The sequence below is a fragment of the Misgurnus anguillicaudatus genome, chromosome 14 (assembly GCF_027580225.2).
Source record: "Misgurnus anguillicaudatus chromosome 14, ASM2758022v2, whole genome shotgun sequence".
In the NCBI taxonomy this organism is placed as follows: domain Eukaryota; kingdom Metazoa; phylum Chordata; class Actinopteri; order Cypriniformes; family Cobitidae; genus Misgurnus; species Misgurnus anguillicaudatus.
The window spans coordinates 33,811,600-33,826,014 of record NC_073350.2 but is presented as its reverse complement, the minus strand read 5'-3'; the positions used below and the strand labels follow the sequence as shown (position 1 = coordinate 33,826,014).

Below are 14,415 nucleotides of genomic sequence, written 5' to 3'. Positions count from 1 at the left end.
TTCTGGTCTCTACATAATTCCCATATTTTTGTCTGTGATATTGCAATGCTTTAATGATTTTACAATTCACAGCAGATGTTCCCAACCTGTGGTCCGTGCCCCAATGCTTCAAAGTCAAATAAAGATGCATAAAATGCTCACAAATAATAAAGTGTAAAGTTTCTTTCAAAATCATACATTGCTTTGTCAAGATAATGTAGTAAAAATGATATTTTATGTAAAATGTTTACTATTAATATCAATAATATTAAAGGATTAGTCAAGTTTATTTTAAAAAAATCCAGATAATTTACTCCAAAATGTTGATGTCTTTCTTTGTTCAGTCGAGAAAAAATTATGTTTTTTGAGGAAAACATTGCAGATTTTTTTCTCATTTTAATGGACTTTAATGGACCCCAACACTTAAAGGAAAATTCCATTTTCTTAAAAGAAAAATCCAGATAATTTACTCACCGCCATGTCATCCGGAGTGTTGATGTCTTTCTTTGTTCAGTCCAGAGGAAATTGTGTTTTTTGAGGAAGGCATTGCAGAATTTTTCTAGTTTTAATGGACTTTAATAGACACCAACATTTAATACTTAACTCAACACTTAACAGTTTTTTTCAACGGAGTTTCAAAGGACTATAAACAATCCCAAACGAGGCATAAGGGTCTTATCTAGCGAAACGATTGTCATTTTTGACAACAAAAAAAAAAAAATGCACTTTTAAACCACATATTTTGTGTCTATCTCCGGTCCTGTGACGGGCCAGCGCGACCTCGCGTAATTGCGTAATGACGTCAAAAGGTCACGTATTACATATATGAAATGCACATTTGGGAACCATTTTAAACAATAAACTGACACAAAGACATTAATTAGAATCATTCGACATACAACAACGTCTGAACGCTCCTCTTTCTCCACACTTGTAAACACTGGGGCGTAGTTTCGCGTTCGTCATCCGTGACCTCTTGACGTGATGACGTATTGCGTGAGCCGTGAGGACCGGAGATAGACGAGAAGTTGTGGTTTAAAAGTGCATATTTTTTATTTTTCTTGTCAAAAATGACAATCGTTTCGCTAGAAAAGACCCTTATGCCTCGTTTGAAATCTCCAGTCCTTTGCATTGAAATTGCAATTTTAAACTGCATTAAAACTGTTAAGTATTAAAGTCCATTTAAATAAAAAAAAAACCTGGAATGTTTTCCTCAAAAAACATAATTTCTTCTCGACTGAACAAAGAAAGACATCAACATTTCGGATGACATGGTGGTGAGTAAATTATCTGGATTTTTTTTAAGAAAATGGACTGATCCTTTAATAATCTGAGCTCCCCAACCCTAAAATAGACATACAGTATATGCTACAGGATTGGGGTTTCAGATTGGCATATACATTTTGTTTGAGGGGCAAGGAAATAGGTTGTGAACCACAGATCTATAAGATGGGGAGAAGTGATAATAAAGAATGGGAAATGTGTCCAAACATTTGACTGATAGTGTACCACAACATTACCAATGCATTTCTGAATGGTGAATTTTCTCTGATTATGACTCACTGTCGTAAAGCCGGAGGGAAGACTTACTGCCGGTCTGTTTTTGTGTTGTAACAGTGTCACTCCTGAAGAACTTGAAACACGCCAACATCGTAACGCTGCATGACATCATCCACACAAACCGATGCCTCACGCTGGTCTTTGAGTATTTGGTAAGCCACGTTGCAAAAGTTTTCTTTAAATTCTACACAAACAAAACCGGCTTAAACTTGAGCTCTTAAACACAATCTAGTATTCAGAAAGCTTTTGTCTAACCCATGATGCATTGTTATATTGGGTGGGGTGGTAATTGACAAATTTTTTCTCTATTGCCAAAAAAAGCCAAACACGTTAATTATGTAAGTGACCTTCAAAAAGTGACAGGACCGGTCTGGATAAAATGGCATTGTGACATGATGTCATTGTAACTTTCTGTTTTGTAGGACAGTGATTTGAAGCAGTACCTCGACAACTGTGGAAACCTAATGAGCATGCACAACGTGAAGGTAGCAGCACTGACAATCCTGTCAATCAAAATACATCACCGACCCGACAACTAAACAATTATAATCCAAAACTCTGAAAAGCAGTAAACCTTCTGAAACATTATCAAAGTAAAGGGCACCGGACACAATGCCACTACTTATAAAAACACAAAATCTAAGCACATAGTAGTCTGACATTAGCATGCTATATATTTCAATTAGTAATGCTCTTAACTCTTTACCTGCCAGCATTTTTTTTAAGTTGCCAGCCAGCACCAGCATTTTTATGATTTTTACAATAGTTTAATGCCTTCCTACCGAGCCTCTAAGGTGACATTTGAGTAAAAAAAAATTGAAGTTTAGTTTCATGTGCTCACGTGAAACTTTCATGTGCTCACACGAAACCCTTATGTGCAGAATTTTTTAAAAAGTTTAGTATTTCGTGCTCACATGAAACTATTACTTATGCACATGCGCATGCGAAAGTTTCACATGCGCATGCTAAACTAAACTTGAAGAGTTTCGTTGCAAAACGAGATAACCACCGTTTTTTTTAATTGTTCAGAAATCTCGTTTTTTAGTTGTGCATTCCAATTAATTTCAATTCAACTGCAGTTGGTTTGTTTTGATTTAAACCTTCATAACTTAAAAAATACAGCTAAGTAGCACCATAAAACAAAATAATAACATGATAACATAATAATAAACATGTTTTGACAAAAATTTTAAAAAATGGATTTATCTCGTTTTGCAACGAAACTCTTCACTTTATTTAATTTTTGCTCAATGTCCCCTTAGGGGCTCTGTATCTTCCAGAAAATCTTCTTCTATAAATATATAAACATGCAATATATCAAATGAAAGAACAGACCCTATGCTTTCAAACTAAAAAAATGGAAAAAACTATTTAAGAATGATGATCAAAACATACACAGTTTTTACTGTTTTTGAATACGTGGATGCTTAAATGTTTTATAAATTGGGTAAGAGCACCACCTAGTGGAAAATAGCAAACATAGATTGCCATAAAAACTCGTCATTGACAGGAAAGCGTTTTCTCTTAATTGACAAAATAACTCGTCAGTGGCGGGGAAAGAGTTAAAGACATAAAACATATATAGTATATAAAATATTGAGTAAAATAGTTGTAATCATAATTTAATTTAACAATTTTTATCAATATTTGTCTTTATGTAAGAGGCGGATTCCATCCTTGCAGTTTTTGCACGCTTGTAATTTTTAGGAAGAAAACAACATTCACGATAACAAAAATAACATTTGTAAATGATTTTGCCAGATTACAAATGGTCACATTATGATACAAAATTTACTGAACACATCACAAGACATTATGAGATTTTCTCCAAAGGAAACATGGATGCAAAGTGGCTTAAAAGTTACCAAAATGTTACCTCCTAGTGTCTATGATCATTAAAATGTGAAACAGAGCTAAAATCTCCCTTTCTGTCATTGCAGATATTTATGTTCCAGCTTCTCCGTGGTTTATCGTATTGTCATAAGAGGAAAATTCTCCATCGGGACTTGAAGCCTCAGAATTTGCTCATAAATGACAAGGGAGAATTAAAACTAGCAGACTTTGGTAAGAGTCCAAATATTCATTTAAGCATTTAGATTGCTGCGTTTCACAAAGAATATCTGGTGTGACACAGCAGAAGCCTCAAATCATCTCATAATCTGAGTAACCCCCCAATGTTTGTTTATTGACTTTACTATCAATGCTTCTTATCTTGCTTGTTAAGGTTTGGCCAGAGCTAAATCAGTCCCTACAAAAACGTATTCGAACGAGGTTGTGACCTTGTGGTATCGACCACCTGATGTCCTGTTGGGTTCGACGGAGTACTCCACACCAATAGACATGTGGTAAGATACTATTCCCCTATAGTGCTGACTGACTACACAGCCTGATCTCACAGGAATTCGTATGTATTTTACAAGATAGACATTCGTATCTATGAATTGAATTGTACAAAAACATAAGATTATCATAAAAAACACTTATAAAACCCCACCCCTAACCCCAACGTCACAGGGGCAAAATTAAATCTTACAAAAACTTACAAATGTCGTTTAAGTAAGGAATAATTGACGACGGGCCATTGAATTATAAGAAAATAATGCACACCCAAGGTGCAATGCGGCACGACACGACGTGGGGTGCTGTTACACCGCAGGTGTGCATTATTTTCAAATAATTCAAGGGACCGGAGTCAATAATTTCTCTTATACCACGGTTACCACAAACATTGCTCTGGAGCCTATTTTTAAGACATTTGACAAGTTAGGTGTGTGGTTATCAGAAATTAATGCATACCCACGGAACATTTCTCAGCCAATCAGAATACAGCATTCAACAGACCCGTCATATACAAATTAGACACCATGTAAAATACTTAAGCTGCCTTTCCACTTCACATGACAGCCGATAAACCAGAAGTCCTTCATTCCCTATGAAGAGTCGCAAAGGGGCTGCGTGATATGCCGACCGTCTGCGGATTCATAATTTTCGGATCCATTAAAAAATGTTTTACTTGTGCGACAATATTGGATGCGATACGCTGACCGGAAGTGACATATTTCAGTGCATTACAATCAAAACACTGTACGAAGTGAAAATTATTTAATCCTTTTTGTTTAACGTTATCAGTAACATTTCAATCCTTAAAAAATAATTACTGATAAGTAATACATTTTTTATTTATAAAGTAAACGTTATTAATTTAATCTTGTCTCCATATGTTCTTTTAAAAAATATTGGCAGTCTTTGTCATATATGCATAGCTGTTTATAGTTTCATTCATTTGCATTCATTTATTTATTCCACTATGGTAAATATTAGAATGAAGCATCTTGCGCTTGAATGAGCTTCTCTTCCATGTTACAATAAAACACTAGGGGGCGAACTTCGACAATCGTGTCCGAATGTCATGTGCAGTGGAAAGGCGGCTTTACGAATTGCCATGAGATTGTGTTGGAACTAAACTAAACAAATCACTATGGACTTGGATACAAGCCTTGAAAATATTATTAAAGCATTTAATTGCTTATATTTCAGATTAGGGATTTAAACAAACTCTTAATCCAAAATATGCACCTTCTGTGCAGAACATCCACATATTTGTGCCGCAGATGTCATTACTTTAAATCTTCAGCATAACCATACTTCAATTTTTAAAGCAAGTGACAACTTTCATTAAAAAAGCACAATAAAGAAGAGAACCAAGCTATAATTAGGGACCACTCCACACTAGATACTATGTTTCACTTTTTACAAAACTAACGACTAACCACATAGCAACAAAGTAAAAACACCTAGAACACCTTGGCAACCGCATAGCGACACAGTGGAACACTGCTACACTTTAACAAAGACTTTCTCATGATAAAGCAAAACTCAAGAATCACACCACCAGTGTAATATTGCTCAACAGATATCATCAGATATTTTTATGAAAAGTTTAATAGCAACCAACTTCATTTAATTTAATTGTTGCACAATGTTGCATCGTCTCAAAGCAGATTTACATAAAAAAGAAACCAGAAAACATGAAGGTTATTAAATATATAGAAAATATTATTGCAAATTCGAGAGTCCTCATGACAAGATTGTAATCTACCTACATAGCATTTACTTTATCTGAGGCTATTGGACATTTTGTCAATTAAAATAATAAAAGTTACGATATTGACCCTTACACACCTTTCAATCTTGTCAAATCATATATGGTTTTACTGTCTCGGGGCAAAGAAACGAACTGCATGGTTTCATCTAACCATTTGCTTTGTAAAAAGGCCCATTTATAAACTTTACGAAATAATACATCAAACTGCTTTTTTTGATCATTTAAAGGGCTCTTGACAGCCGTCCGGTCCTCTGGAAGAAACGTTCAGTTTGAAAATTGAATTCTGTCTTTTCTGACATAACCTTTTAACGCCGCACAGGTCCTGACACACGCTCCTCAGGCAACTCTGGATAGCTGACACGGACTCACACATAAACGCTTTTTAAAGTTAAGCCGTCCTGTTCAATAAAAATCCTGTTGTGTTTAATCCGCGGGATTAGTCCGGTGAGCTAATCAATGGCGTGTGACAGCAGTCATATGTGTCTTTCCATATCTCCACCTCACAGACGTCTCCGCATTCCCATTCAGTCGAGCCACGTCAAGATGTGATAGGGAAATGTTCTCGAACACATCTTATCCAAAACATCTATGACAGCCCTGTTCTGATATCTATTCAAATGATGTCCGCTTCATTCATTCGACAGAATAATAAAAGACATTTTATGACTTATGCAGAATGTAGTTGCTTGGTTATTAAATGATAGATGTGTCTTTATGAATCAGGGGTGTAGGATGTATCCTCTATGAAATGGCCACAGGACGTCCCATGTTTCCTGGATCAACGATTAAGGAGGAACTACACCTGATATTTCGACTCATGGGTACGAGAAAATCGTTGAGTATTTAAATGACTTAAATATGTTTTCAGCTTATATTTTTGGCTAATACTAAGAAATAAGGGAATGGTTCACCAAAAATAAGTTCTGTCATCATTTGTGTGATTCTCACGAAAACTTGGTTTTAAAAATGTCAAGCATGAAAATGTAAAAATTGCTTAAATTTACTTTTTTTCCCACCAGACATTGAAAAACAAAGTCTGGAGTAAATGGGAACATTAATTTAAAAACTTTGACTTATCATTTAACACTTTTTGTAACATAATTTAAAAAATTAGTCCTAAAAAATCTCATTACCGCAAGAGTCAGAAAACATCAACACTGACATATTTTCAAAATGACATGACAAACCTGAAAGAACATAATTTGGAGATTCTGCATATGCATTTAAAATCCAAGTATTATGCTTCTATTAATTAAATGAACATTTAATAAGCATCTGTTGCGGTAATGATAATCAAAATGTCGTGTAAGCATTCTGACAAGACAATATTTCAAATTAACTGTAAAAAATTGATCTTACCTGGTAGCCATCTTGAAGTAACTGGTCCATGTCACTCAAAATCAAACTTTATTAAAATTCTGTATGTGTGCTTAAACTGTTCTCAAAAAGTGTTGCGGAGGATGAGAACATACATCAGGCATGGACACATAATTTTCCTAATTTTTCTTCATTATTATTATACATGAATATTCAGTAAATATTTTTTCTGTCATCTAAAGTAGTCTAGCAAAACATCCATTTATTTTTTTTCTTAATATTTTTGTGTTGATTTGATTAAATTACAACATAACGCATGTTCAAACACAGCCGGACACATTGTGGTAATGAGAATTTCAGCAGAAAATGAGATAAAATTTACAATTATAAATTCTTATGTTGAAATCACACATTGTGCAAGGTAGAACACAGTATTGTGTTAATTCTGATGCTTTTTAATGTTACTATATTACACATTTTAAAGCTAAAATCATTAGTGCCGTGGTGTTTCAATGGTTTCGTGAGAATCACCCATTTACTCATGCTCATGTCAATGCAAACGTATTGCATTTGCAACACAAATGATGTGGGTTCGCTTCCCATATCAATAAAAAATGCATAGATTGAATGCACAATAATTTATTTTTTGGATATAAAAGTCTCCCAAATGTAAAAAAGGCAAAGGTATACTGTTTCTTTCATGCCGGATAAAAGAAAGTAAGTGCTCGTGCAGTAAAAGGAGATGCCAAGGTCTAAAACTGACAAAGTATCAAAAGGACATCGTAGACTTCAGACCTTGCTTGACAAGCTTTCACAAACCATTTTAAGATACAGTCGCCTGTTTTTTGTCATTTAGTCCCCATTCACCTTCACTGTATAAAAAACAACAAAAGCATTCTGCCCAGCGTCTTTTGTGTTTGACAAAAGAACAATCATTAGAAACAACATGAAAAACTAAAAGAAAAACAAAGGATACATACAGGTTAGGAATAGCATGAGGGTTAGTAGATGATGACAGATGTAAGATTTTAAAGTGAACTTCACTTTAACAGTGCTTTTTAAAGACACACAATCTTTGATGTTTAGGCACTCCAACTGAGGAGACCTGGCCGGGAATTTCAAGCAATGAAGAATTCAAATCGTACCTGTTTCCTCAGTACAGAGCACAAGCGCTCATAAATCATGTGCCCAGGTACCACAAAACACTGACCAGCACACAATGGGACTGTGAAACACGCAAACAACCACACCTCTACTTTTACAGAACAATTGTATACTAAACATGGTTGAGATGCATATGTAATACTTTCTTGTTTCAGACTTGACACTGAAGGTATAGATCTTCTAACAGCTCTTCTGCTAGTAAGTACAAACATCTGAAATAATATGTAGTTGTGGCCTAGAAACTTGTGGGCAGCTTGCAAAGACTATTAGACAAGAGTTTACAGTAACCTATAGCCACTATACATTTTTTTTAATTGGCCTGCATAGACAGTAAGGACGGTGTACTCATGCTTTTAAAAGCCAACCTCTTTGTAGAGTTAAAGCAGAGCCGATACAACAAAAAACAAAATGTTACGCAATCAAAGGGATTGTTTGAAACAGAGGGCAAAAACAAAACCCCTGCAGTCTGAGAATGCATCAAAAAAACACAACAACAAAGGAATATTCCATTTTCTTGAAAGAAAAAATCCAGATAATTTACTCACCACCATGTCATCCAAAATGTTGATGTCTTTCTTTGTTCAGTCGAGGGGAAATTATGTCTTTTGAGGAAAACATTGCAAGATTTTTCTCATTTTAATGGACTTTAATAGACACCAACAATTAATACGTAAAGGAACAGTTTGTAAGAAATGTATAACAATTAATCATAAAATGGCCCTGATGTTTCACTAGACATTAAGAAATCATTTTCATTTCAAATACTTATATCACTGACAACAGTGGTTTGGCCAGGATATTGTCATTTAAAAAGTGGAGTTGCAGCCCTCAACTGATGTTTATGTTGTCATTTTGTGTATTGGCCACCAGTTGTGCAATTGCAGTACCAGTTTTAGCCACAAGTTTTGTGATTGTTTTGGCCACAATCCTAAATACTGTTCCTTTAACTCAACACTTAACAGTTTTTTTTTCAACGGAGCTTCAAAGGACCACAAACAATCCCAAACGAGGCATAAGGGTCCCATCCAGCAAAACGATTGTCACTCTTGACAAGAAAAATAACAAATATACACTTTTAAAGCACAACTTCTCGTCTAAATCCGGTCGTGATGCGCTAGCGTGACCTCACATAATACGTCATCACGTCAAGAGGTCACAGAGGACGAACGCGAAACTCCGCCCCAGTGTTTACAAGTGTGTTGAAAGAGGACCGTTCCTACGTTGTTGTATGTCAACTGATACTAATTAATGTCTTTGTGGCAGTTTATTGCTTAAAATGGTCCGCAAATGTGCGTTTTATATATGTAACACGTGACCTCCCTACGTCACTACGCATTTACGTTAGGTCGCGCTGGACCGGACCAAGACGAAACGTTGTGGTTTAAAAGATCATTTTTTTATTTTTCTTGTCAAAAATGACAATCGTTTTTCTGGATAAGACCCTTATGCCTCGTTTAGGATTGTTTATAGTCCTTTGAAAAAACTGTTAAGTGTTGAGTTAAGTGTTAATCGTTGGTGTCTATGAAAGTCCATTAAAATTAGAAAAATCCTGCAATGTTTTCTTCAAAAAACATAATTTCTTCTCGACTGAACAAAGAAAGACATCAACATTTTGGATGACATGGTGGTGAGTAAATTATCTGGATTTTTCTTTTAAGAAAATGGAATATTCCTTGAACTAAGAAACTGTAAGAGGATCAAAGGATGACGTATATGGCACAATAACAGGAAGACAATAGGGTTGGGGGGTATTAGGGGTGGGCGATATGACCAAAATCTTCTATCGCGATAGGATTCATTTTATATCATGATAACGACATGTATCACGGTAGAGTTTTTTTATGTTTTAATAAGGTTTTTCTGTTAATGCCATAGAAATGTTCATAATTCTCACAAAAACCTTATACAAGCATAAAAAGAAGATAAAAACGAACTAAACTCAAGCTCTCTGAAGATAAACAGTCAATGATAAAGGAATGATAATAAATAATTATATATGTATGTATGTAAGGTAGAAAAGTGATTTAGTCAAAAGCAGTGAGAGATTTTCTCTTAATTCTGTTTCATAAACATGAGTGACAAACAGGAGCCAAATTAGGTAACTTCCCCTTTAAGAGCAAAGTCTGGACCCAATGCTACACGTGCGTTTTCTCTTTTAGCTGTCCAAGCCCCAAATGGTCGTGTTTATGAGGATACTTGCAAAGACGGGAATGACGCATATGTGTATGTAAGGCTAATAAAGCGGAAAAAATGCAGAAGAGCTTAATGAGCAGCGGGTGCGCGACTTGCGCGCTCCTGACAGATAGAAAGAGCAGCAGTTGCGCGTCTTGCGTGCTCCTCACACAGAGAAAGAGCGCACGCATATAGATCTGTTGTTTGTTTCAATGGCTTAAAATAACTTGTTTTAAAACTGCGGTGCTTAAATACGTGTACAAATGTTACGTTCTCGTGACCACGCGCACATGACGTGGGCGCGTAACCCTGATAGAGACGATAGTTCAAAATCTCTACTGGTTGACAAATTTTTACCGGTTAATCATGTCTACCGGTTTATCACCCACCCCTACGCGGTATGTTCTGTTACCGTGAAATAAAATGTCAGACGTAACAGATTTGTCTATTCCATTCCGTGCATTCTGTGCAATGTAAATAAATGGGCGTGGCTAACTCTGCACTCCTGCATGTTAGATTGACAAACGTAAAATAATCCACTCTTAACAAATGAACGAGTCATTTCATAATAAGCGACAGTGAATCCACCACAGCTCTCGTTCTCTCTGTGCCAAAAAAGAAAGCAATTCTCGCACAAAATGCTAATTCTCGCACATTCACACCCGTAAATTTGCCAGACAAGCTTCTGTGTGAACGCAAACACGTCCTGTAAATCTTCTGGGATCATTGCCGGAAAGAGGATGCGCGCGTCATCACAACAAAAGTTATGGTTCAGCTCTTTAAAACAGGAGATTTAAATGCATATCAACATTCACAACGAGAAATGTCGCAAACTAGATTGAAGCAGTTATCAGGAAATGATAAATGAGTCGCATAAACAATGCTGGGCGTGCCGTAGTGAGGACGCGCGTGTCATGGCAAAAAGAAGTTGGTTCACCTTTTTAAAATGGGGGATTTACGTGCAGATCAACATTCACGACGAGAAATGTCAGCAAACTGGACTAACGTAAATATCAAGTTAGTTAACTCATCACTTACCGCGCTGATGCGGAGATCATTCAGCAGCATAAATAGTATCGTGCCTCGTCGTCACGTGCTCATTTCAGCTTATAATAAACAAAAATGCCAGCGCGTCATCCCAACCAGATATATCGTTTAGCTCCTTAAAAATGGAGGTTTTAAATGCATATTAACAATCACGATAAGAAATGTCTGAAAACTGTATTAAAGCAGAGATCAGGGAGCTCGTCAAATATCCACTCTGAAACTGAGATCATTCACCAGCATAGAACGGCACGGCGCGTCACGCACTCCTTTATAGTCTTATCATAAACAAAAATGCACACGAGTGGTTTCTGGAGAGAGAAATAATAAACTGCAAACTTCAGACGCTGCATAGAAGAAAGTGCAGGACTTTAAACATGTCACATGTCTTTCCGGGACCTTGCAGATGCCGGCAAATCATTGTCAGTGTGAATGAACAATTATTTTCCGGAATGTCTGTGTGAAAAGGGCTTTAGTGACACGTGCCAGGCTGGAGCGATGTGGTTTGACGTGATGTTTGCTCATAGTACAAACATCTTTGATCAGAAAGATGAGCAAGAGACACAACGGTTAAGGTCTAATAGAAAGTAAAGGGCATCAAGACCTTAAAACAGAAAGCATGGTCATCGCCTCATAGCACCTGTCATATTTATAATCTCCATATCTAGAGATCCGTCTCTCATATACAGGTATTTTATCTTCACTGTAGGTTTGTGCATATATATTAATATTTTTCATTTTACATACTGTATTGCTATTTTTAATGTACTCTATGCATAAATACAAAATACAATGCATACTATAGCTTCAAAACAACATTCTGTCTATCAAGATTTAATCTGTTGTTATCTTCTAGGCATTTTTACTTTAACGCTAACTTACCCATATTTTAAAACTGTGGTAAGTATTTAGTTAAAAGCTATAGCGAGTGGCAAATTTCTGCAAATGTTTATATTCCAAAAACAATATAAACTGAAAACCAAAATAAAATGACTGATTTTTGGTCATACCTAGAAGACAATTGTCCCTATCACAGTTTAAAAACTGGAATTTTTAATAGAAAATTTGATCTCTGATAGCGTTAAAATATAAAAAGTCACATTCACATGGGGCGAAAGCGTTAACACTTCTCATTTACTTTTAATGGGTGACGTTATGCATTGCCGAACTGAATTGTGGATGCGTCAACGTCACATCACTGCAGAAGTGGAACATTTCTCAACTTTTCAAGCATCAACGCATGCGTCACCCAATCAGATCGTCTTATGCAAATAACCTAGTGCAAGCCAGCCAATTACGTTTATGCAACACCGGAGCATGTGTAGGGGCCATTGTGATTGGCTGTTGGCCACACTTCAGGCAAGTCTTCTGTCAAGCGTTAACGCTTTCGTCCCATGTGAATGTACCGTTAAATGGATCGTATAATGCGATTTAATGTTTTCTTTGTCTTTGGAGTGTTAAAAGCAATGCATATTGAAGATTCATAAAGTGGCAAAGATTAAAGTCTCAAACCAAAAGATATATTCTTTCTATAAGTTCCTAAAACTACTTGGTTTTCAGCCAATCACAATGAACCAATCAGAGCACAGCACACATTTCAGAACGATGAGCTTTGTAAAAATTTACGAAATTAAATTAAGAAAAGGCGAGGCACAGAGGAGCAACAATAATGTACGTTATGTAAAAAATTATGTGTATTTACCGTAAACAGTGTAGACGCATTGCATAACACCAAATTTACAAAATACGTTTCTTTTAGTAACGTCATATGACTCTCTATCGCCATCTCTGTTTAATACAATGCAGGTTATTTTACGTACTTATCAAATGACATTATCTGCAAAATTGTACACTACAGCTCAAATTAAAAATCATATCATTATGCATCAGGGCAACACCTGTTGTGTTTAGATGTCTGCACTAAAAGCTTTAATTACCAAATAAAAAGCCTTGCTCAACAACTAATTTGTGATTATTTTTAACTTAATATAAATGGCATCCGGCAACGGCAGTACACCACGATGTGTTCAACATGACACAATTAATGTTTTACAAAACAGCCAAACAGAAAAAAAATCTTATCGTTATCAGATATTTATAAAATAATTTGTATTAGATATTTAAAACCCACACTGGTCAATCTCTAGCACGAACACACACTTTCATTCGTCAGAGATCTAATAAGCACACACACACTGTGACCAGATGCCTGTGAGGTTTAATACTGTGAAACAGATACTGTCTTGGCTCCGAAAAATCCCCAGCGGGAAAAAAGCTCTTGTTAAGAGATTCGCTGGTGAGCCGGAGTGAGCGCAGAAGCTAATTATAGTGTCGACTTCCCTCTCTGCCTGCTCTCCTCCAGGTCCAATTAGTTTGATACAGGCAGTGGTGTCAGGAGCAGAACATTATAGCGTTATCACAACACAGGTAAACAAACACAGGCTGACACCTCTACACCTCACTCAGATAGAGAGACGAATAAGGACCTTTCAGAAATATATTGTTTAGATCATGCTGGGTGAACGACTGGACTAAAAGAGACACCTCGGGCTAAAGATTCTTTGATGGCTGCTGTGTGACCATAAAGGCCCTCACACCAAGGACGATAACAATATGATAAAGTTTTATACATTTAGGAGAAAAGCGACACCACAACTTTAAAAAAATACAGAGGAACAATATAAGATTGTGATCATTTTCAGCGCCTTTTTCAGCCCAAAGATAAAACATTAACAGCCATCATCATTATAATAATCCTTAAAGTTATTATTCTTAGTGTGAACGTGCCTTAAGTGAAGTATGTTGCATGTGGTAATGCATGCAATACATAATACATGTGTGTGTGTGTCTGACCTCTCAAGCTATACTTCTGGGGAGAAAATCTTTGAAAGATGTCCACAAATAAAAAACATGAGCCGTTGGGGATACCCTAAAAAAAGAAAATAATTCAGTGAGACCAAATCTTATTTACTTCTGAAAATGTTTAACATTTAGGGTTTGGGATAAAAGTAATTATATGATATCATAAAGAAATCAATATAGAGTCTTTTGAGGTAAATAGTAAAATACTTTAT

At 35.9% G+C, this 14,415-nt stretch overlaps 2 protein-coding genes across 7 annotated transcripts in view; one reads left to right on the top strand and one right to left on the bottom strand.

Moving 5' to 3' along the window:
- Positions 1-14,415, bottom strand: part of LOC129427308 (uncharacterized) — a 158,969-nt gene that overhangs the window by 130,959 nt on the left and 13,595 nt on the right. For 3 of the 5 annotated variants that reach the window (XR_012373305.1, XR_008638588.2, XM_073876377.1), the window contains exon 3: positions 14,195-14,270. The exons of the other annotated variants lie outside the window; for them this stretch is intronic. The gene's annotated coding sequence lies outside the window, so the exon portion shown is untranslated. The remainder of the gene's footprint in view (positions 1-14,194; positions 14,271-14,415) is intronic. 5 annotated transcript variants of the gene reach the window in all.
- cdk18 (cyclin dependent kinase 18) overlaps positions 1-14,415 on the top strand; it is a 79,575-nt gene that overhangs the window by 57,206 nt on the left and 7,954 nt on the right. For both annotated transcript variants that reach the window (XM_055183690.2, XM_055183689.2), the window contains 7 exons: positions 1,597-1,691; positions 1,962-2,024; positions 3,480-3,603; positions 3,764-3,884; positions 6,368-6,465; positions 8,048-8,153; positions 8,281-8,323. In XM_055183690.2, coding sequence (XP_055039665.2) covers positions 1,597-1,691; positions 1,962-2,024; positions 3,480-3,603; positions 3,764-3,884; positions 6,368-6,465; positions 8,048-8,153; positions 8,281-8,323 — 650 coding nt within the window. The remainder of the gene's footprint in view (positions 1-1,596; positions 1,692-1,961; positions 2,025-3,479; positions 3,604-3,763; positions 3,885-6,367; positions 6,466-8,047; positions 8,154-8,280; positions 8,324-14,415) is intronic.